This window comes from Mauremys mutica, chromosome 11 (genome assembly GCF_020497125.1).
Source record: "Mauremys mutica isolate MM-2020 ecotype Southern chromosome 11, ASM2049712v1, whole genome shotgun sequence".
Lineage (NCBI taxonomy): Eukaryota > Metazoa > Chordata > Testudines > Geoemydidae > Mauremys > Mauremys mutica.
Genome location: NC_059082.1, coordinates 41,806,464 through 41,829,818, shown reverse-complemented (window position 1 = coordinate 41,829,818; position 23,355 = coordinate 41,806,464). Strand labels below are relative to the sequence as shown.

The 23,355-nt window shown below is 54.8% G+C and overlaps 1 protein-coding gene and 1 long non-coding RNA gene across 5 annotated transcripts in view; one reads left to right on the top strand and one right to left on the bottom strand.

Annotated features, from left to right (window-relative positions):
• Window positions 1-8,169, bottom strand: part of NR2E3 (nuclear receptor subfamily 2 group E member 3) — a 16,276-nt gene extending 8,107 nt beyond the window's left edge. Inside the window, exons 1-5 of the mRNA XM_044980377.1 lie at window positions 8,085-8,169; window positions 4,481-4,631; window positions 3,073-3,176; window positions 2,332-2,595; window positions 1,028-1,209 (exon numbers count right to left, since the gene is read on the bottom strand). Of these exons, the coding sequence (XP_044836312.1) occupies window positions 1,028-1,209; window positions 2,332-2,595; window positions 3,073-3,176; window positions 4,481-4,631; window positions 8,085-8,142 (759 nt within the window). The 5' untranslated portion in view covers window positions 8,143-8,169. The remainder of the gene's footprint in view (window positions 1-1,027; window positions 1,210-2,331; window positions 2,596-3,072; window positions 3,177-4,480; window positions 4,632-8,084) is intronic.
• The window catches only part of LOC123344307, a 24,419-nt gene extending 1,064 nt beyond the window's left edge, over window positions 1-23,355 (top strand). Inside the window, exons 1-4 of one of the 4 annotated variants that reach the window (XR_006572508.1) lie at window positions 1,423-1,516; window positions 5,418-5,518; window positions 14,546-14,628; window positions 22,101-23,355. This is a non-coding gene — a long non-coding RNA (uncharacterized LOC123344307). Of the gene's footprint in view, window positions 1-1,422; window positions 1,517-1,720; window positions 1,906-5,417; window positions 5,519-14,545; window positions 14,629-22,100 lie in introns of those variants that run through there. The other 3 variants (XR_006572506.1, XR_006572507.1, XR_006572505.1) reach the window with 3 other exon arrangements.

Genomic DNA, 23,355 nt, shown 5'->3' with positions numbered 1-23,355 from the left:
CTCCTAGTGGTGCCACCGCCTTTGCAGGGCAGCTGACCACCACCCCTGCAAGCCGACGCTCTGGTTCTCTGGTGCCTCCGGAAAGCAGCTCCTCCTGAGCCAGGGCACCGCTTTTTGGCGTCCCCAACCACTAAGCGACGGCCTAGTTCGCCTACTGGTTGCACCGGCCCTGCCTTTTATGTGTCACCTCCCACAGGTTCTGAAAACGAATTGCACAGCAGCAGCCACCACCCGTGTGCCTGCCTTTCGGTCTGAGTGCTACTGGCCCAGTCACCCATGACCACCTCACACATGGGCTTATCCCAGCACTCCTCCACCAGGGCCCGCTGCCCCCTAAACTCCGTGTTTCCAGCCACACACTTAGTAGACTCACTCGTCACAAAGTGAAAGCCACCAGCATGCTCCAAACACGTCTGATCTCTCCGGCCATTCCTGGCGGCTATGGCTCAGGAGGAGACATCAGGAGACCTGGATTCTGTTGTGATAACTGGGCCTACAACTTTGCCCCAACTGTGAGCTCAGCTGTGGGCTGAGGGAAGGAGGGGGGATCGGGTCCTTTAAAAAAATACTCTCCAGCTGAAGGGAAAGGCAACAAAGGCTGTTGTTCACATGAAAGCCTTCCTCAACACTTTACATTTCAAAGGCTTTCACTGTTTTCCCATCTTTGCTGTATCTTTAACAAAAGGTTACAAAGGATTTTTAAGGGTGTTTGCCACAGTGCTAACTGCTAAACAGGCTGAGGTGTCTCCAAACCAAACCTTGTGTAATTTGCACGGGGACTAGGTCCTGCCACGTGAGCTAAGACTAATCACTTCCCATTCTGGGCCTGGGATCTGGGATGATTGAAGGGTGGGAGGTGAGTTCATCACTGTTTGCAAAGCGCTGGGGAAGGGGCATGCCCATAGCTGTGTTGTCTGCTGCCTAGTCAGAGCCCTGCTGTCTGGTCCTGGGGTCGCCTCACCAATGTGCATCACACCAGCCCAGAGGCCACTAAACGGCAACCCAGTTAGTCCAGCTCCTGCCTCACCTGGTCCCTGAAGGGCAGATTGGCAAAGACGGGCAGGTTTTTTGCCCATTTCACCGCCATGAAGAGGAGGCGGGCAGAAGTTTCATAGACGCTCTCAGGGCTGGTGGATGGGTAGGGGGACATCGGGTACTCAGTCGAGGTCCTCTCGGGCTCGTTTCCTGTCACGTCAATGTTCTCGTCGGCTGGAGGGAGGAGAACAGCTGGGTCACTGACAGCAGCAGCGCTCACAGAAACTGCCCCAGCTACTTCAGGGACCAAGCCAGGGCTGGCCTGAGTCTTGCTGCTCATGAGCGGGGAGGAACCAACCCATTTTCCCCCCAAAATCCCTCTAACATTAGCCAGGTTTCCCTGATTTCTGTTTGCCCATTAGCCAGGCTCTGCAGCCCTCCCAAGGCAGCATCGGTCCCCAGCCCAAGAATCTGAGACAGCGGGACCCCAAGCTGTGAGATACGGCACCTCTCGTGGTCTGAGCTGCTCAGGGAGCAAAGGGTGAGCACAAGGCAGAAAGGTATTTGTGCCAGCCAGGGCTGATCTCCCCCCCCCCCCCCCGGCACCTGTGGGCCTGGCAGTTCAGGGCCCCACCACCTGTGGGCCTGGCAGTTCAGGGCCCCCCGGCACCTCTAGGCCTGGAAGTTCAGGGCCCCACCACCTGTGGGCCTGGCAGTTCAGGGCCCCCTGGCACCTCTGGGCCTGGCAGTTAAGCACTGCAGGAAGGGAAGCAGTTTGGTGCCAGCAGGGGGAGGGGCAGCAGGGCAGCTGATTGCTGATGGTGACTGAGGCACCGCAGGACCTTCACAGGCAGAGGGAAGCGCCACTGAAGACTCATCTACTCAGGGACTTTAGGGCTGGTGCACACACCTCGTGCGGGGGCAGCCTGGGTTTGCACAGGGGGCTGCCCTGCGTTCTATAGGAGAGGTTTGTGTGGTGGTGACAAGGCCTGTGTGGCCCTTAGCTGGGACAGGCCATTTTCCCTGGAGGCAGCTGCAGCCTGACAGCAGCCTGGGGCCAGAGGGGCCAGCTCCACAGCTGAGGTCAGGCAGCATTGTGAACTCCGGTGCTGCTGGGGCTGCTCTGTGAATCCCAAGGGCTGGGGAACCAAGCGATAGGGCTCAGGGCTCCGGCATGGCAAGGAGCGCAGCCCCAGGCCCAGGCAGGGACATGGAGTTGATGCTGCTGGTGCCGCGTGCTGGGAAAGAGCTCACCCACCACCTAAGCTGGGTCTGTGCCACTTGTCATTGCCGATGCCCCAGGCTGGCACAGGTATTGCCACAGCCTCCCTTCCCACTCTGCACCCAGCAACCCACCGTCCTCGGGCTCCAGCTTGGCGCAGGTCTCGGCTGTCATCAGGCTGGCCATGAAGCGGTGGTTACTCGGAGGAGTGGGCACCCGAGGTCCCAGGGTGCCTGGCACAGAGGAGCTGGGGCCCCTGAGGCTCGGCAGGGTGGAGCAAAGCGGCGGAGGGGCCTCCCGCGTGGTGGCCAGGTGCACAGGCTTGAGGTCTGTGTCCAGCGGGATGCTGTCGAGTCTGACCTGGGCAGTGCTGCGGGGCTGGCGCTCGTTCTGCACGGCTGGGGACGCAGAGCAGGATGGTTAGGGGTAGAGGTCTGAGCACTGACATGCACAGCAAACGGCACCAGGCCCTGTCTGCCCCCTGAGCAGCCTGCCCCAGCCTTCCTGCAGCACAGTTGTGTAGCGAGATGGGCACTGACCCTTCTGCCCCCTCCTTCTAGCTGAGGGTGGCACACGCCCTCCCAGCCCTTCATCTGGAACCTGGCAGCCCTGGTACTATCCTCCCCACTGCACGGCCGTGGGGACCTAGTCACGGCAAGGCTAGGGGCTGGCCCTGTCACCTAGCTGTGTGCTCTGGCCAGCAGCCTCTGGGCTCAGCTGTCCTGAGCTCCTCTCTACCCAGCATCCACGCTGGGGGCACCCGGTACTGCCTAGAGAACCACAGCCCCAGGCCCCTACCCAGAAGCTCTCACAGTCGAAGGGCTGCTGGTGTGGCCTCCCCAGCCCTGCACCCTCTGGCACCCGCCTGCACTCACCATCCTTGTTCATGCCTGCTTGCAGGCACTTCTTCAGTCTGCAGGCCTGGCATTGGTTCCTGTGGGCTTTGTCCACGGGGCACATCCCCGTCCCAGCCTGGCACCTGAAGGGCAGACGAATGCAGGCCCAGTTATGTCAGCCCCCCTTGTGTGGCACCTGGGGGAGGAGGTGTTTTCCCCAGTCCAGGATGCTGCATCTGCCCCATAACTAACTGACTAGCCAGGACAAGGCGCTGACACCCTGGGGTCAAACCCATGGCTGGGGATTGCACCATAACCTACCAGGAGTCCCACGGTGCCCGCCACCCTCAGCCCAACAGTCCCACTGTGCCCTTCCCCCAGCGCCCTTCCCCCAGCGCAACAGCCCTACAGTGCTGGCCCACCCCTACTCCCCAGCCCAACAGCCACAGGGTGCCCACACTGTGCAGCCCTGCGGTGCCTCCCCTAACAGCCCAGCAACCCTGCACTACCTGCCCCACAGGCTGGCTGGGCAGGGGGCTCAGCAGGGCTCACTTGTTGGCGGCGGGGGGGGGGTGTGGCTCCATCAGTCTCTGCTGGACCCTGCTGCTGAAGACCTTCCCATCAGTCCCATCCCAGAGCTGTGCTCCAGGGCTCCGTGCGGCACCAGGGGGTGACCCAGCGCACAGGGCGCACCAGGGGCCAGCCGGGATGCTAACGGGCCCTGTGGCTGACCCACCTGCTGGCTGCGGTTCGTGGTTTCCTGTCTGAGTCCTGGCAGAGAGGTGCCAGCCCGGCACGGGGCCTAGAGCACATGGTCTGTACTGCGCTGGCCAGGAGGGGAATGGCCTGCCATCCGCCAGCCCAGCACAGGCCTGGCCCTTCCGGAGGGGGGAGACGGCTCCAGTACAGTCCTGGCTCTGCGGCCATGGCACAGCCCCTCTGTGGGCTCACTGCTGGCTGGTGTGAAGTGGCTGGGCCTTGGGTAGTGCCCACGTGGCAGCATCGATCTGGGGAGCCATGGAGATGAACCTGGGCAGGGCTGGTGGGTGCGGGGAGCTGGCTCTGCCTTGCTTGGCTCCAGGGCCATCAGGCCAGGACTGAACACGGAGATGTTTGCAAAGGGGGCGGGGGGTTGTCTCCTGGGACGGGCGCCCAGCACCACCTCCTGCTGCGATGTCGGGGGATGCTGGTGTGTACCCCACACAGAGACCAGGGCGCCTTTGCCTGTGGCCACATGGGGCTTAGGAGTTGGCTGGCTGCAGGTCCCTGAACCCCCTGTGCCAGGGCTCAGAAGGACCAGCCCGCCCTCACGGGCTCTTAGACACCTGCCCCCGGGTGCCAAGGCCCAGGCAAGGGCAGCCCAAGAGCCAGCAGGGGAGGGGCCTGGCAGAGCTGGCACAGTCTCCCCCTGGCCCTGTGAGTCTGGGCGGCAGCGCTCTCCTCTCACCTGTAAATGAGCTTCCTCCTCACGCTCCGCTTGAAGAAGCCGCTGCAGCCGTTGCAAGCATAGATGCCGTAGTGCTTCCCACTGCTGGTGTCGCCGCACACCCGACATGTGAGCACCGGGCTCAGGGCTTTGCCGGGGGCCGGGCTGAGCCCTGCAGGGCAAGAGCAGGAAATCAGCACGTGGGCACCATGACCTCGAGATGACCTTATCCCCTCAGACCCCAGGGCTCGGCTGTCGGGGTGCGGGGCCAGCCCAACACCCCCCCCCCCCCCCCGGGACCCAGGCGTGAGCGAGCAGCACAGGCTGGGGAGATTCAGGACAGATAGGCCTGAGTGCTGGAACGGTGCAACTGAGCAGATGCAGTAGAAAACAGCCCTACAGCCCATAAAGCCAGGGCTCCCCAACTCATAGAGGAGGCACAGAATGGGGGCTCCAAGAACAATTAAATGCTTGGAGAGCGCCTGGGACTATTTAGAGAGGTGTAGAAAATAGTGATTGGGATGGGGCCCAGCTCTCCCCCTCTCTTATAATACAAGAACAAGGTGACACTAGCAGCACTGGGCAAAGGAGGAGAATCTAATACCATTAAAAGGAACTCCTCCTTTATACAATGTGCAATTAGCCGGTGGAACTCACTGCCACTAGATATCATGAAGATTTAGGAGGGCTCAGCAGAGGATCGTGCATCGATGTAGGCAATGTGAATGTCTCCATCACATTAGATGGGATCCAAGGGGCTACGGGTTATAAACCAGGAGGCATGAGCCAACCTCTGTCTGGTGGGGGTTGGGAAGAAACGCTGCTATGGCAGGTTCTTGTGTCACTGCCCAGAATGAAGAGCCTAGTGCTGGCTGCTGTTGGTGCTGGGGATGGGTGCCTGGTGGGATTCCCCCATGGCAGACCCTGTTGTTACTGAGATTTGTTATCTGCATTGCAGTAACATCTGGACCCCACTATGCTAAGTGCTGCCCAGACAGAGCAAGAAGCCAGACCCTGCCCTGGAGAGCTGTGTCCCCGCAGAGGCCAGCGCTGATCAAGGTGGGTCTCTTGGGGAGGACGCAGGACTTGGGGCACAGGGGATAGGACGGCCTGGGCTCTCTGCCAGTGGAACGTTTCTAACCATTTATTTGGCTGGGAGCTTCCTGTGTTGAGCCGGGAACTAAGGGGAGGGGGTGCGTTAGAGCAGGTTTGGCTGGGCTACAACAGCTTTCCACGCTAAACCTTCACAGGCCCAGAGCTCTTGGACACACTGGACTTTGGGAGTTGAAATTCCCCCTACAGGCCATGCTGCTCTAACCACCAGACCCAACTTCCCTCCCAGACCTGGGGCCTGAGTCCAGGAGTCCTGGCTCCCAGCCCCCTGCTCTAACCGCTAGCCCCCGGGGAAGCACCCTGCCTGTGGAGGCGTGTGTTCTCGTGGCAGTGCTGAGTGGCCAGGGCTGTGTTTGCTGTGATCTCCCAGCCTGCTGAGCACCATGAGGCCCTTCTGACACGCGGCCGCAGCACAAACCCTCTGCTGGGACACTCAGCGGATCCAGCCCCAACTCTCGCCCACTGCATGCATAGCCATCACTGCAGAAGGGCTCTGTCCTGTGTGCCTGGGATTCCCTCTCAGAGCTCCCCCCAGCCGCCCCACCCCAGGCCCAGCCCATGTGAGTTGAATGGGGGCCAGCCTATGGGCGGGGGTGGCACAGCCCCTCCAGGGGTGAAAGCCCCACTCCACACACCCCCGGCAGTGAGGCCCACTGCTCGCCAGCTGAACAGCGATCTCAGCTGTGGGATACCCTGTGCTGGGCACTGAGCATCTCCCATGTGCTGATGCTGGGTACAGGGCTGCTAAGCTTTCCCTGGCCAGCAACATCCCTGGGCACATGGAGAGGCTCAGACAAGGCCAGGAGAAAATGCTCATTAGCCAGCTCTGCAAGCACTAAGCAGCTCGGCCCCAGCTCAATGGGGAACTGAGCCTTTGCCCTCTGTGAACCATCCCCTTCCAGTCCTACCTTCCCCTACATGGGACAAGCCCCCCCCCCCTCCTCAGCCTCCCCCGAGCCCCCCAGTCAAGAACAACACACAGGTTTCCGAGCCCATTACAAATGATTTACCTCATGGAATGGGTGGGGAAACTGAGGCACTGCAAAGGGCCCTCCTCCCCCATCACATCTGTGCCTGCCACAGGATTATCACAGACTCATGTCTCTCCTCCTCCTAGCTATGGGAAGAGTCAGCATCTGTGGGAAGGGGATGAAGGGGCGGGGGCACAGCCAGGCCCTAGAAAAGGCAGTTGGAGGGTGGGGGCAGCTGGCATGCCGGCTCTCTGGGGCAGGGGAGAGGGGAGTGCGTGTCAGTGGCGTGATTGGCTTCTGGGGCACAGTGCTCTTGGAGTAGCAGGAGGTGGGGGACAGGCCCAGCCAGGCTCTTGGGAGAGGAGAGGAAGGGAGGTGGCTGGGGGACAGGCTCTGGGGGGCTGGGAGAAGAGCCTGAGGAGTGTGTGTGGGGATTCCCCATCCTGCTGCCAACTTGCTCTGCCCCCCTACCTCCCCCCGGCAGTCCTCTACCACCTGCTACCGGAACACCCACAGGGGCTCAGCCCAAAGAGGTAGGAATCAGGAGTCCCGGTTGCTACTCTCAACTCTGTCCCTGACTTGCTGTATGGCCTGGGCCCAGCTTTGTCCCCTGCTCAGTGCCTCAGTTTCCCCACCTAGAAAATAGGGTTATTGGTCTCAACTCGGCTTTGCAAAACACCTTCAGATCAGGCCTGGATCCCAACCTGCTCAGGAAGCTGGGCGTGGCAAACCAAATTGCTCCTTAGTGTTCAGCTTTTAAATACGTTTTCTGGGCTGGGGGGAGAACAGATCTGCTAACACAGTCACTCTGTGGGCTCCAAGGACCACAGTCTGAGGATTTCATTAGCCCAGTGTCTTTCTCCTGGAGCAGAATTCCTTACATTTCCTGAAGGCTCCAGGATGTATTGACATTTTGCCCGGCTCTGTGGGTCTGGGTATTTTCTCAAAGCTCCAGCTTCTGGAGTCAGGGGACTTAGTGCAAATCTCAGCTTGCAATTCTTTTAATAGTACAATGCTAGAAACTCATGATCCCTGCAGGCTCAAAATTCAAAATAACGAGTAAAAAGAACCTGACTTTTATTATTTTTAAGCCAATCTCATGATTTTAGGGGGAGCCTGAGTCAGGATTTTTGAACACTTGGGGTTGGCAGCATGGCTCTGGAAACTCACTAGATGAGCTGCTCTTCTGCATCCCTGGCTCCAGCCGCAGGAACCCTCTCGCACCATTATGCAGTGGTACCCCTGTCGCTCTGTTTGCCGAGAAGATAAAGCCTTGCTTCCAGCACTAATTCACCTCCCACCAAAGCTAACAAGCACCGATTGTTAGTGCTCACCCATCAGCCAATGAGCATAGATGCGCTAAAGCAGGTTCTCTGCAACTGTCTGTCTGTCTAGTTCCAACCCCTGCATTGCTGCAGTGTCTGGGCATCTCCATATGTCCCAGGTGCCAACCTACGCCCACCCTCGTGGCCATTACTGCATCCCATGGCAGCACTGGCCCCAGAGGGAGCATGGGCACATGGCTCAGGATCGCCCCTTACCTGACTGGCTGTCCTCCAGGCCAGCGCTCACGGTGGACTCAGCAGGGGATGTGGACATGCTGGGGGGTTGTGGCAGAAGCGCAGGTGACCGACAAGTGAGCTTGTGGAAGTGTGGGGGGCCCGGAACCCTCTCCCTCTGCTTTATCCTTCAGCCTCTCCTCGGCTGGGATGGCCCCTCATGCAAGGGCTATTGGGTCCGGTTGCTCCCTGCTCCCCAGCAGTTAGCACAAGGTGTCCAGAACAGGGGGAGGTCCTGGCTTCCTGTCACCCGAATCAATGCTGTCGCATGGGCAGAGAGCAGATGGGAAGCTCAGGCCTGATAGTCTATGAGCTGCTCCCCATGGTCGGCCGGGGAGCCAGGTGCCACTCGCAGCTCCTCTGGCTCTGCTGGCTGGTTGTATGTGTGTGTGTGTATATGTACCTCACGCTCTCTTCAAGGCTCCTAAAGCAGAGCTGGGAAGATTAGTTCTTAACGCTGTGTAAGCAGATGCCTGTTGTCATCCTCTTAATCTTTAGTGTCTCTGCAAAGGTGGATCAATCAGCCACACCATGAAGAATTAAAAAGGTGCTGGAACCCATGAACGAGCCCTGGATGGAACCAGCTCACTGTAACCCTAGACCCAGTGACATCAAACCCGCTGGGCCTATGGGGACTTAACAAACCGAACTCCCCAGTCGTGCTCTCAATGCTCCTTTCTGTTCCCCTTGGAGGATGATTACAGCTCATTTGTTCAGCCTTCGCTCTGGATGGCAGAGATGAGCCTTGGCTCCCGTTCCCTGTCGGACATTTGATCTATCTAGCTCCCTGCCCCCTGGCTGCTAGCAGGCCCAGGGCCATCAGCTGGGGGTTTATGGAAAGGGGGCGGGGATCAGCCTTTATCCAAGGGCACCAGCTAATCATAATTCAATATTTCATGAGGCTGGTTTTCTCAGGCAGGTAAATGCACCTGATTCCCTGCGCTGGCTGGAAGAGTGGCCCCTGCATTACTGAGGAGGGGGAAAGGGAGGAGCCCGGGGAGGATAATTACAGGGTTTTTAGGAGAAGGGGCCTCTGTTAACACAGTGATCTCCTGGCAGGGGTTAAGAACATCAGGGCCTGCGAAGAGAGTTCAGGGCAAGCTGTCAGCGAGGGAGGCTGGGCCGCTCCCTCCCTGCCTCCGCTGAATTGCGGTGGGTTGTGCTGGAATGTGGAAGGGTGTGCTTCCCGGGGTGGGGTTGGGGGGAAGCTATTGAGGGATGGGTCCAACCACGCCGCCAGCTTCTCAACCCTAGGCCAAGTTTAAGCACTGAGCTGATCACCCCCTGTTGTGTGGGAGCTGAAATCCAGACCTCATGGATCCCAGCTTGGGGTTCAGGCTCAGCCCTTATAGGGAGGTGGGAAGGAAACTGAAGCTGGAGTAGGCCATTTGGTTCAGGCCTTTATCTCAAATGAAGGCTCCAGGCAGGCCCCACTGCTAGAGGCTTGTCTACATGGGGAAATTGACCAGAGTAACTACTGCGGAACAGCGCCCAGGACGGCTGTACTCCTCTGGGACTAGGGATTGTCCACACCCTGAGCTATTCCAGAGTTGCTATTGGCCTTTCAGTTCACACCCTGGCTGACTCTGGAATAACTTTGCCATATCGACCAGCCTTCTCTCCCTGTTCTTCAGGCTACCAGCACAGGGCATAGTGCAGCCTGCGGGAGCATCTGCCTTTCCCTGTAGCAGCCGGGGGCACATGCAGCCAGTACCACCAGGAGATATACATGAGTGGGACTCATTACCATGACTCTCCAGTGGTTTCTTGCTTGAGGACCTTGTCCCATCTGCCTGGCAGCTGCTCACTGCTTAAATGCCTTGCCCACCTCTCTGCAGAACAGTGAAGGGTGTTGAGGCAGGGGCATTTAGAACTGGGAGCTGGGAAGATGGATGAGAGAACATCTACGGAATCAGGGAACCATGAGCATCGAGAGAGGGAGCAGGTTTGCATCTCAGTTTTACCAACCCCATGTCTTCAAAAATCATGAATCAGGCCCAGAACATGATGAAACTGTAGAAAATAAGAAATCCTGCGTTCTTTTTATTTACATTCTGGGCTTTCAGCTGTGAAGGGTAACTTCTTTTTGCTTTTCTCTGCAACCATGAGGGCAAGAAACTTAGGTTTTTTTCCTAAATGAAAGCCCAGAATATATTCACAGGACTCCAGGAGCTGGGGCTTTAAGAAAAACACCGACTATTATGAAACTTGCACTAAAAGTCATGTGCATTTTGGTAACACTGCCAGCCGTGCTTGCAAACTATTTACTGAAACACAGTTATTTCAATTATTATTTGTATGATAGGAACAGCTAGAGGCCTATACTGGGTGCTGCAGAGACACAGTGAGAAACCGACCATGCCCTTAAAGCCTAACTAGGCCAAGGGGTGAGATAGGAAGCGATTTGCCCAAGGTTCACAGCAGGCCCATGGCAGAGCCAGAAATATAAACAGGGCTCCTGAGCCCCAGTCCATCCCCCTGCCCACTAGGCCATGTTGCCACTTCCGCAGGGCATTTGAAAACAAAGTGAAAAAACGTGCAAACTAATCTAAAATTAGAAGCATTTATCGAAACAAAGAATCGAGAGCCAAACCACGAGTCAGGGAGCAGCTTCCCCTGAAACTAACTTTTGACTGGAGCTCATTCCCTTCCCAGCTCATTCTGAGCGGCTTGAGTCAGTGGCCATTACCTGGAGCCTATGGTCCGTCATTCAGTCAGCCAGAGTAATACCTGGTACACAGCTTACACTGTGCTGCCTGTGTTATCCCCTAAACTACGGTAATTACTGGGCGCGCTCACACACTCCCTGCAATCCCTCTGAACTAATCCATTTATTCTGTATAAGTAAAAAAGGGGGGGAGGGAAGATGATAAAACAGGTTTAATGGAGTCTGCTAGTTTAACAAAAACAATTAGCCCTGGGATTGAAATAGCAGCTCTGAGTCAATCAATCCCTAGGCGTAGTCACAGGCCAGATGGTGGCGGATGCTTCATTGGCCATTAGTAACAAGGTCATAATTAGTCCCCTGCCCTGATCCCTCTCCCGGATCCCACTCCGCAGCTCAGAGCTGGCCACTTTCTCCCTCCTCCTGTTCTTCGCGGCTGGGAGCATACCCTGGGCAAGCGCGCCAGGTTTAAACTGCCACTGTGAGGACAGGCTTCCCTTCAGGAGGAGCATAACCAGTGATGAGCTGCCAAAATTTTAACAACCGGTTCCCTATAAAAAGTTCTGATTTAAGGTGGGGAGCGGAGGAGGGGCCGGGGCAGGCGGAGACATACTTGTGGGGCCGGAGGCCCCTGCAGGGCCTGGGGCAAATTGCCCCACTTGCCCCCCCCAGCAGCCCTAGAGCTTGCAGCCCCCTCCCCCCCTTACCTGGCTGGCAGCTCAAAGCAACTCCGGAGCTCAGCTGAGCTGCCCAGCTGATGCTGTGGCTGGCCACGCTGCAGCTGGGGGGAAGGGCTGGGGGAGCCTCAGCCTCCCCAGCTGGGAATCCTGGGCAACAGGATGGTCCAGCCCAAGGACCAGAGTTCTTTGCCCACCCCCTGGCCATTTAACAACCGGTTCTCCACGGAGGTCTAATTTTAGCAACCGGTTCTTGGGAACCTGTGGGAACCGGCTCCAGCTCACCACTGAGCATAACCGATAGCGCTGGGCAAAAATTTTCCTGTGAAACCCCCTTTTTTTTTTTTTTTTTTGCTAAAAATAATTTTAAAAAATTGCAGATTTGGTTCAACCAAAACAATTCCCACATTCCGCTCGATTTCTGTGTGAATTGTTTTGGCCAGAAAAAAGGGGGAAAAATTGATGTGTTGAAATGGTTGATTTTGGCATGTCCAGATTAAACGTTTTGACTTTTTGTTGCCGATCCACACTTCAGTTTGGACAGTCCTTCAATTTTAAAAATGCTTTACAATGTTTCACCTTCCCCAAAATGAATTCAAGTGTTTTATTTGACCCCCAAACTAGTTTTTTAACCAACCTTTTCAGTTAGCCAATACAGCCCTTCTGCCAGGTGGAGCCAGCAGCAACAAGGGCCGGGTTCAGTATCTAGCGGTTCCTTTTCAACAATACAAAATAAAACCAGCTCAAGCCCCCACCCAGTGATCTGGGACAATTACACACTAGCCCCTCGAGTGCCTCTAAGAGACAATACTTCCCCTCTCGCAAGCGCAGAGTCTGTGTGTAGCAAAAACTTTTAATAAAAGGAGGGAAGTCACTCAGCATTAATTTGGGAAAACACCACAACTAGGGTTCATAAACATAAACCATGAACAAAAGATCCACTCCCAATTAAGTTGGGCAGGGTCCTTTTCCCCTCAGGTTCTTAAGTCCAGCAACCCAAAAGTCCCTTTAATGTGCCCATCCCTTCTCTGCACCCCACTCAGTTACTGTCCTTGGCCAGTGCATCCCCAGAGTTCACAGGTTCATCTGCAGAGTTCATCTCCCACCCTGTGGCGGGGGTGGGAAGGAGGCACCTTACACACTCTGCTGCTCAGGCACTCGCTCATCACCCCAACTGCCAATTGCCATGCTTCTCTGGGGGAGTTCTGCTCAGATCCTCTCCACCAACCCCCCTGCTAGCCACTCACCAAGATGCCTTCAGGGCCCCCTACTTAACACAGCTCTCTGATTTCAGCTGTTAGTGGGGGAGCCTCACTGCTGGTGCATACTAGGTAGTCTCTTGCAATAGAGACACTGTCTCTAAATATCAGTGATTTTAGTTCTGCAGCCTATAACAAGACTCTCAAATATCCCTTTTATTAGACCATCAAAAATAATACCTCAAACCCATGCTACCTACCACAACTGCCTCTCTGCTTACTGGACTTTGGGACCCATATCCCCTGCCTAGCGAGTGCTGTTCTGTTGAGGGTGAGTCTCTCCATTGGGGTATGCCAGGTACAGTTCTGCTGCCCTCAGTTCACACAACAAGGATAACAACCCTTTATTACTCCTGCCCCAATGACAAGGAGACTGGAGATCCAGCACAAGCCACAAGTGATCATTTGGGCAAGCAATCCCATCACGCTGAGCACCTATGCAGGGTGTCTGTGTCCATGCAAACAAGATCAGATCCTGAAGTCTTTTTCCACAGCTCACCACTAGATGTCAGGGGAGAGCTCACTCAGACTCTGCTTACACCAAAATGACAAATTTTGGCAATTTTCAATTTTTCAGTGCACCCAGCGAACTAGCAAATGGGCTATGCACACAGCTCCAGTGACTGACATGCTCACACCTCCTGGCTTTTTGATGGCCCATGTGCTCCAGCCCATTCATGCTGAAACTGTCACCCCCTCACCCCCACCCCATAGGCACCTTTCTGGGTGACTCAGCAGAGTGCCCTGGGATAGGCTGGGTCCTGAAGCCTGAACTGACCTTTTGCTCCCAGCTGTGGATGAGGGCAGCTTGCCCTGTTGCAGCCCATGCTGGCCCTGTTGTGTGGATACACAGGGGCCATCAGCATATGGCCACCCCCAAAGGTTCCAATATCACAAGTCAGATTCCCCAAATCATGAGATTGGCCTAAGCCCAGAAGTTTTGAAAAAAGAGATTCTAGCCTGTTTTTTGTCCTGGCTTCTGAGTTTTGTACATAGGGTGACCAGGTGTCCTGATTTTATAGGGACAGTCACGATATTTGGGGGTTTGTCTTATATAGGTGCCTATTCCCCTGTCCCCAAATCCCTGTCCCAATTTTTCACACTTGCTATCTGGTTCCCTATTTGCATCCCCGCTGCACAGGTGACAATTGCCCTGTTGCCAACTTACAAGTGTACAGTGAGTCCGGTGGTTTCTGGCCCCTGCTACAGGAGCACTCATCAGAGAACCCAGCCAAGATCAAGGCTCCATTGTGCAAGGTGCAGTACAAACCCAGAGTAAGAGACAGCCCCTGCCTCAGAGAGCTCACAATCTAGTGCAAAGCCTAGTGCTGAGTTTGTGACATGGGTGCTGGAATTGAGACTGAGCAAACTCCTCTTATAAGAGGGGGCCACTGAAAATCCATTAGACGGGAACAACATTAACCCCTGTTGGGCTGGGCTGGATTCAAACAGGTGCCCTACTGGTGAAAGGCTCTGTAGTTGTATAGCGCTCACCTGAGGCAGCCCATTCCCCGGGAGCACTAATGATTTGAGCTACGGGAAAATTTTCAGCCAAAACTTTTTTCCAGCTTCAGTGAGCCCAAAGAGTTAATGAATTCATGTCAGTTTTGCTAAATTGTTTGTGTCAAAAATAAACCCTGAACCCAAAAAAAAAAAAATTCTGAAAAAGGGGGACATTTTGTGATGTTTCGTTTCAGAAGTGACTTCATTTATGTTTTTAAAATAATGCAAAAACATTTTTAAAAGTGCTTGAAATGGAAACAGGTGACCAGAAAGGAACTTCTTTTTCAACCACTGAAATTATTTTTTAAAATTTTGACCCCAAATGATTTTTTTTTTCAGAAATGCCAGTGAATTGAAAAATCCATGATTCACCCAACTCTGCTAATGATCCATCTTTAAGACTGAGGCTGCCTTCTGGCAAGGTAAGTTTAGTAACTCAAGTTCTGGCCTTTAAGAAGCTTGAATAGGCAGGTTCTTGCCTCTCCAAGAAACTAAAGCAAACTCTCCTACCCCTGCACCCCATCTCTGCGCGCAGTCTCAAACTCACTCTCAGTTGGTCACACCCTCTTCTTAAAGGGCAAGTTTTCTCTAAGCAAATACAAATGATAAAAAGGTAACAACAGCAGCATAGCATCCAAAGGTGTTTCTGCATACAATGCTTTGCGATGTAAAATTGATTGAACAATTACTCCATGCACTTTAGACTAACATAAGAACAGCTACACTGGGTCAGACCAAAGGTCCATCTAGCCCAGTATCCTGTCTTCCGACAGTGGCCAATGCCAAGTGCCCCAGAGGGACTGAACGGCGCAGGTAATAGCAAGTGATCCATTCCCTGTTGCCCATTCCCAGCTTCTGGCAAACAGAGGCTAGGGACACTTCAGAGCATGGTTTTGTTCCTATACATTTCCTAACCCGTGGGTCATTACCATTTGAACCTACAATTTTTACATCCAGAGCACAGACTTTTCCAGTTCAGCTAGAACGCTGATGGTGGTGGGATTGGAAGCCTGCAGCTATCCCCTGCATGGACCAGCTCATGCAGGGATTCACACCACGCACATTGGCAGTGGATCATTTGTGGGACAGTGGTGGAGCACTGAGCAGCAGGATTCTTGGTTTCTAAATGCAACGATGCCCCCATGTCAGCTGCTGAGATCAAGCCTGAATTAAAGAGCCAGCTCTCTCAGTATGGAAGCAGTCAAAGTCATAGACCTCTGTATGTGGTCTAGAGCAGAGGTTCTCAACTTTTTTCTTTTTATGTCACACCCCAGCCCCCACCATAAAAACTCCACAGCCCACTTGTGCCACAACAACTGTTTTAATGCATATAAAAGCCTGGTGTTAGGGGGTAGCGAGCAGGGCAATTGCCCGGTGCCCCGCTCCACAGAGGGCCCTGCGAAGCTAAGTTGCTCAAGCTTCAGCTTCAGCGCAGGTCCTGGGCTTCAGTCCCGCACAGCGGTGCTTTGGCTTTCTGCCCTGGGCCCCAGCAAGTCTAACTCTGCCTCTGCTTGGAGGACCCCTTGAAAACTGCTCACTCCCCCCCTCCCCCCGGGGGTTCCAGACCCCTGGTTGAGAACTACTGGTCTCGAGCATCTGTGTCCCAGGAAAGAGCTAAGGGGCTGGAAGCCATGGGCATAGCCTCTGGCTGTGATCAGCCAGGGAAAGTTTGTTGTGATGTTGTAGTGCTTGTAATCTTATATGCAGCTGGGAAGCGCTGGCAGGTGGAGCTTCCATGGGACCAGGCACACTCTGGGTACTCTGCCCTGAAGCTGGGGAGGTGTAATTTTCAGCTTGGGTAGATGAACACACGCTACTTCTGCTTGAGAGAGAGCACTACAAATAGCAGCAATGCGGGCAGGGGCTCAGACTGGCCACCAGAGAACGTACCTGAGAGGGGATTGTACTTGGGTGGCTAGCCAGAGCCACTGTGGCTACACTGCCTCCAGCAGGGCCCATCTACCCAGACTGGAAATCATGCCTCCAGCCCCAGTGTAGATGTTCCCTCTGAGTCCTGTCTCCCCAGCTGCTCCTACTGCTTCAGGAAAGCTCATTTCAACACATTGCTCTGCATAAAATGAGTGGCTGTTCTTTGTCCGAGCTGGGTTTCTTCAAAACTTTTTGTATGAACACAACGTGCAGTAAATTTCTGAAAAACCTTTCCCTATTCCATCTGAACTCTCTTTCTCCCTGTCATCCCCATATACAGCCCTCTGTCTCTCTCTCTCTCCATCTATCATCCCCATACACAACCCTCCGTATCTCTCTCTCCCATCACCATATATAGTCCTCCTTCTCTCTCTCTCTCTCTCTCTCACCGTACATAGCCCTCTGTATCTATCTAGCTCTCTATCTGTCATCACCATAACTACTTCTCTGCATCCATCTAATTAGTTCCCGGTGGCACCTAGTTTCATGTCTTGGTGGCCTTACCACCCTGGCCAAGGGCTGATTGAGTGGGAACTCGGTTTCCTACAGCTCTCAGTATCTGCTCTCTCGGGATTCTGGCTGCCTCACTGTCTCGTAACACTGTGGCACAAGGACAGATGGTCTGATGCTTGTGGGGCTTGACTGGGGACTGGAAGATCTGGGTTTTGTTCCTTGTTGTGACTTGCTGTGTGATCCTGGGCAAGTCACTAGATCGCTCTGTGCCTCTGTCCCCTGTCGGTAAAGCCATGAACTGGCTTGTCTGCTTTCCCTACCTGTGTATGCAGCACCAACTCAATGAGGCACTGATCCCTGCTGGGGACCTCTACGAGCTACCATAATAATACTGGGCTGGGCATACTGGCCCACACTGGCAGGGAAGGGGTTAATGACGGTCTGGGGCCCAGATAGCCCTGCCCTGCTTCACTGCAGCCGATGTTGGGGTAGAGGGGGGACTAAAAGGGGGAGGCCAAGGGCTGCTGAGGAAGGACAGCCGAGTTCTGCGGCTCCCTCAGGGAGGGAAGCTAAGAGCTGGAGATGGAGCACTGCCTGGGCGAGCCTCCGCTGGAGGGGATGGCCAGAGCCAGGAGCCCGGCCAGGGCACTGCTGAATGAGGACAGGCGCTGAGTGGATTTCCTGCAGACGTCCTTGTTCTTGAGTTCGTAGAGTCCATTATTTTGGGGTGTTAGTGCCCCGGAAGGGGTGGGACTCCAGCCTGCCATAGGCGGATGGCTAAAGCCTCCACACAGCAGACCCCGTGAGAGGTGGCCCTTGACCGTCAGAGTCCCCCGACCGCATGAGGGGGGCCCACTTGGGCCTGTCACGGCTGCTACTGATTTTGTTGTTTTAATGGATTCATTGACTAAACCAAACTTTAAAAAAGCAACATTTCCAGCAAGCCCTGGGACTTGGCAGCTCTGCCGTTAAACGCACATCGCCTGGGTGAGGCGCTCAAAGCGCTTGCCAAACACTGAGGGACAGGCGGTGTTCTCAGCCCCATTTCACAGCCAAGGGAAGTGACATGCACAATGCCAGCAGCAGAACCCAGGGGTCCTGATTCCCCAAAGGGCTGGTGCTGGCTGTTTGTAGGCCCAGGCCCATCGCACCCTTCCTGCCTTTGCTAGGAGAGTCCCGAGTGAGCAACCAGGCCAAGCAGACCCTTGTGTGAGGTGCTCCTCTGAGAAGCCTGAACCCCAGTGACTCAGAGAGTGAGTCTCCAGGGGACGTGGCTGGACTGGGTTACCCTGGGGGACACCTAGGCTGGAGGAGGCTGTTAGGAACCAATGTGCAGTGGGACTCTGCAACTCAGTGCCCTGGCTGTGTCTGTCTTATCTGAAGTGTCACCAAGGAACACCCCTGGCCCTGAGATCAGGATGTTCAGTGCATGGATTTGCTGCTTCTCTCAGTGCTTTGCTTGGGCTCCTCTCTCCAGCGGCTGCGATAAGAGCTTAGCGAAGTGTTGGTTATTCCCAAGGTCCCGGAGACATGGGCAGGTGCGCCCGTGTGTCTGTGTGTGCACGTGAGTGTGTATCTGTGTGTGTGTGTGTCTGTGTGTACATGGGGGTGGCTCTGTGTGTGCGCGGGTGTGGGTGGGTGTGCATGTCTGTATGTGTGTGTCTGTGGGCGTGCATGTCTGTGTGCATGTGTCTCTGTGTATGCGAGGGGGTGTCTCTGTGTACCAGCATGTGTCTGTGGGGCTGTGTCTGTGTGTACATAGGGGTGTGTCTGTGTGTGTGTATCCGTGTGTATGTCTGATTAATTTTCTTGGCAGAGATTAGCGAATGCGATTAGCAGAACTGAGGGCATGTGCGTGAGTCTGATTTTTCTCTCTTGTCTCCCTCTCCCCATGGTCCCAGACAGATGCCTGGAGCCAGTTCCTGGATGTTAGCAAGACTCTTAGCTCAATGAGCACTTTAAATGGGATAGGGCCTCCCAGCCCTGGTGCCTGGTGCATGTCGGGCTGATGCCAGGAAAGGGTGTTACCCTGGGGAGGACTATCTCCTGGCTCTGCTGACCCCCATGGAGCATGAGACAGGGCATGGAGGCAGAAGGAGTCCAAGGGGGATGCCTAAACCACTGATTATGCAGCTCTCTGGCCTGCTGCCTCCATCCATCCATCCATCCCTGCCCTGCTGCACTGGTTGTTTCTCATCTGTGCAGGATGGGATGCTTCAAGAAAACAAATCCCAGAGAGACCCAGGAGAGATGTCGTCCCTGGATCAAGAGCTCTGTGAGCACGTAAGCCCTTCACTAAGGAGGTGAAGGAAGGGTAACGAAAAGTGGTAATTAAAGAGCAAGACCCTCCCTCCCCCAAGCAATTAATGATGAGCTTTCAGGATGGAGGGGGAAGCTAAGAACTTCTGTGCAAGGGATTAATCCACTCCTTCCACCCTGTCACACACAGAGTCATATACACAACCGCTCAAACAGTCTCTCTCACACACACACACAGTAGTATGTACACCCATTCAAGCACAGTCATATACACACCCACTCAAATTCAGTCACATACACCCAGCTGTATACACACCCCCTCGAGCACAGTCACACACACAGAGCCATATACACACTCGCTTGAACACAGTCACTCGCACACAGCTGTATACACAACTGCTCAGTCTCTCTCTCTCACACACACACACGTATACACACCCCTTTGAACGCAGTCACATGCACATAGCTGTATGCACACTCACTTGAACAGTCTCTCTCTCTCTCACACACATACACACACCTGCTTGAACTCAGTCACATACACCCACCTGTGTACACACACCCTCAGTCACACGCACACAGCTGTATACACACCTGCTCGAACAGTCTCTTTCTCACACACACACACATACACCCCTGCTCGAACACAGTCACACACACATGTACACACATTCACACACAATCTCACTCTCACACTTTACACATGCACAGTCTCACACACATGCACACATGGACACATTCACACAGTCTCACACATGCCCATGCAATCTCCGATACACTCTTACATCCACTTGCGCGTGCACACAACCATCTCTGGTCTTTCTTCTCCACAGCCACATAGTACATAGGAGACTCTTCCAGAGCTAGTCTGCAAAGCCACTGTCCTCCTTTCATTTCCCTCCCTCCTGGAGACCCATGTCTGCTCCCCAGTGTGGAGAGGGGATTGAGTGTTGGGGAACAGGATGTCTGGACACAAGAACGGAAGCTGGGCATTGGCAAGGGGGATGGGTTGTGAGGAGCTAAATGTGACAGAATAACCCATAAGCTGGGTGCCTCTTTTCCCCTGGTCACTATGCTTTTTTCTGAGATGTTTTTGTGACAAGCCACTGACCCCTTCCCGCGAACACCTTCAGTGTTGACAAACTGGCATTTTCTGAGGAAAAAACACTTAGTTGAAGCCTCTCGACCAGCTGTCGTTCCAAATTCAGTGGATTTGGGCAGTGGGGCCAAGCAGAATTTCCCGTGGGCCTGAGCCCACCACACAACACTGATCCCACAGAGTCCTTAAAAGGTGTTCTCAGCAAGGGTGAGCTAGCACAGCGACTGACCAGCCCTCCCAGCTAGCGTGGGCCTGCAGGCCAGGATGGAGTCACTGGTGGGACTCCTTGCATTCCAGCAGCTGCCCCACAGTCATTTCTCTCCCTGGCTAGTCCCCTAACTTTCTTCCCCAGATGGGGAGCCATCAGGTGAGGCAATGTGAAGGAAATGAATGGAGCCCCTGGAAACAGGGGTTATTTTAGGAGATGGGCTGCTAAGAGGTCTCTTCTCTATGGCATGCTGAGCAGCAATCAGCATTCCAGGATGGCACACACATACTGTGAGGTGTTCACTGTTAAATTAACTGATCACAGTTGAGCCTCCTGCCATTGGCATCGTGTGTCACGCTAGCTGGGTGTGGGCTTGGCAGAGACTGGAAATGTGGCCTGAGGGGAGGGCAGTGGGTCGGAGTTGGGAGACCTGGCTTCTATTCTTGGCTCTGCCACTGGCTTACTCTGTGCCTCTGTTTCCCCTCGCACCCTTTGTCTTTCTTCTCTCCTTAGCCCAGGAGTGGGCAAACTTTTTGGCCCAAGGGCCACATCGGGGAATAGAAATTGTATGGAGGGGGTGAGGGCTCTGGTTGGGGGTGCAGGCTCTGGGGTGGGGCTGGGGATGAGGAGTTTGGGGTGTAGGAAGGTGCTCTGGGCTGGGATCGAGGGGTTTGGAGACCGGGATCAGGGCTGAGGCAGGGGGTTGGGGTGTGGGGAGAGGCTCAGGGGGTACAGGCTCCGAGCAGCGCTTACCTCAAGCGGGTCCCGGAAGCAGTGGCATGTCCCTTCTACGGCTCCTACATGGAGGCACGGCCAGGTGGCTCTGCACACTGCCCCATCTGCAGGCACCACCCTGCAGCTCCCATTGTAGTGCCAGAGGGGGGCATTGGAGCGAGTAGGAGCCAGAGAAGGGCCATGCCGTGGCTTCCGGGAGCTGCGTGGTGTGGCCCCCCGACCCAGCGCCCCGGCCAGAGCACCGGAGCAGGGCTGAGCCGCGTGGTGCAGCCCCCGACCCTGCTCTCCAGTGGGAGCTTGCAGACTGGCTTAAAATGGCTTGCGGGCCGGATCTGGCCTGCGGGCTGTAGTTTGCCCAGCCCTGCCTTAGCCTGTTCTTAGCAGGGCCCACCTCTCACATCCAGCACCTAGCGCTATGAGGCCATGATCTCTGGGCGGGCTCGAGGTGCTAAGGAGTACACGTGCTACCGATGGATATCTGTTCCCATTGTGTGGGAATGCTGGCGGTGAAGTCAGAAGCAGAGGGCAGCATGTAAACATTCATCATTTTGTGTACCAGTTCGAAAGCTTGGGGTTCTGGATGGCTCAGGGGACTGGTAAAGGAGTCAGGGGGCTGCTAGAGGGCTGAGTGAGTTATTCCCATAGGACAACAGGGTTGGCTAGTCCCGACCCCCCATCACAGCTAGCATGCGACCAGCATTGCTGTGAGTCTGAGCAGAGCATGGGCACTGACTGGGCCATGGAGACTGGACTCCCCTCTCACCCCAAGAGGTGGGTCAGCACTGAAACGCCTCAGAGACCGGCTGTGCTGTACCTGGACTGTGGATCCATATGGAAGCGTGATCTCCAGAGCCAGCCCCTTCCATGCACGCTAGATGTTGTTCTCAACTCTCCCCCTCTGCTTATGGGGAGTGAGCAACTCTTCTTGCCCCTATGCCACTCTGCAGCTTGTCTCAAGAGCTAAGGGCCTGATCCAAAGCCCAGCCAATCCAATGAATTGTGGCTCAGTCCCTTGGGGACGGCTTTCTTGGTACACCAGCCTTTAGGCCATCCAACCCAACCCCCGAACACCACCTCCTGCAGCCCCGGCTCACCCAGGGCACTCCAGCCCCCACTGTTGGTTTGTTCCATGGTATTTCCATGGGCCTGTTAATTACACCTAGCACATGTGGTGCATGAATCCTTTATGGACTTTTCCTTTCTACTTTTAGGGTTCACACTGCAGGGGTCATGACCTCCAGGGGTGGGACTTACCTCCTCGGTACCCAATCAACTTGCCAGCACCCTGTTAACTGGCATAAAGTGGACCCAGCTGGAGCCACCTTCCTCTTTAATATGGAGATGGAGACTACAGCTCCCACCATGCAGTGCACCATCCCAATCCAGGCAGAGGCTGCTCCTAGCTGCACCCAGGCTGCGAAGTATTTACCCATTCTCCTTTGAGGATGATATATTATTTGTTGCAGGTCATGGTCACCGTGTGGCACTTTCCAAACAGAAGGAAGGCGCAGCCTCTGTCCCAGAGAGCTTACAACCCAAGTGACACAGCAAAGAGATCCAGGGGAGGGGACAGGGGTGTAACACGTGAGAAGAAAAGTCATCTGGGGGTGAATAATGGAATGGTTTGATAGCACAATGAATTGTTTTATGTGCATCCCCAAGTTCTCAGAGTCTTCCCTTGATCAGCTGGCTGGTTGGTTTCTTGTTGGCATCGTGGAAGAAACTAGAATGTGGAGAGAGAGACTTGATCAGTCCTGTTTTCATAGAGAGCCAGATCCTTGCTGGTGTGGATCAGCTTGGCTCCAATGAAATCAATAGGGCTGTGCCAATGACACCAGCTGGGGGTCTGGCCCCTAGACCAGAAATGACTACGACCTGCCTGGGTCTCCTGGAACTACGATGGGCTCACTGTTAGCTCTGTATTGGAGATCTCGCTCTCTCTGTCATTCCCTGGCCCTCTCCCCTTTGTTCTCAGCTTAGGGGCTGAACGTTCCCATTGTCCTGAGCTGAAGATATTACGTTGCCCATAAAGCCTCTTGCTGATTAGACTCAGGGAGATCAAGGAGGACAGAGCACGTTCTCACACACCTGCCACAGAGCACAAGGCTTGGAGATGGTAAGAGTCCATGGGGCTTGCAGGGGGGTTAGAAGGAGCCCACCTGCCGCTAACTATGCCAGGGAAATCCCATGCTGTGAAACTGATTTGAAATACTGACTCGGACTCCGACCCCATCTCCATTCCCTTTCTCTAAAAGGGAGTGTTGAAGAGAAGGGTCCTGAGAGCTCGGTGAGATCCAGAGAACGAGGATTGGACGTATTTTCTTCATTTGGACTCCAGAAAAGGAGTGTGGCCTAGTGCAGTGGTTTTCAAACTTGTTTTTTCGTGGACACTTGAAAATTGCTGAGGGTCTCGGTGGAGCACTTAATGATCTTTACAAGTGTTGTTTTTACTGTTAGCTAACTATT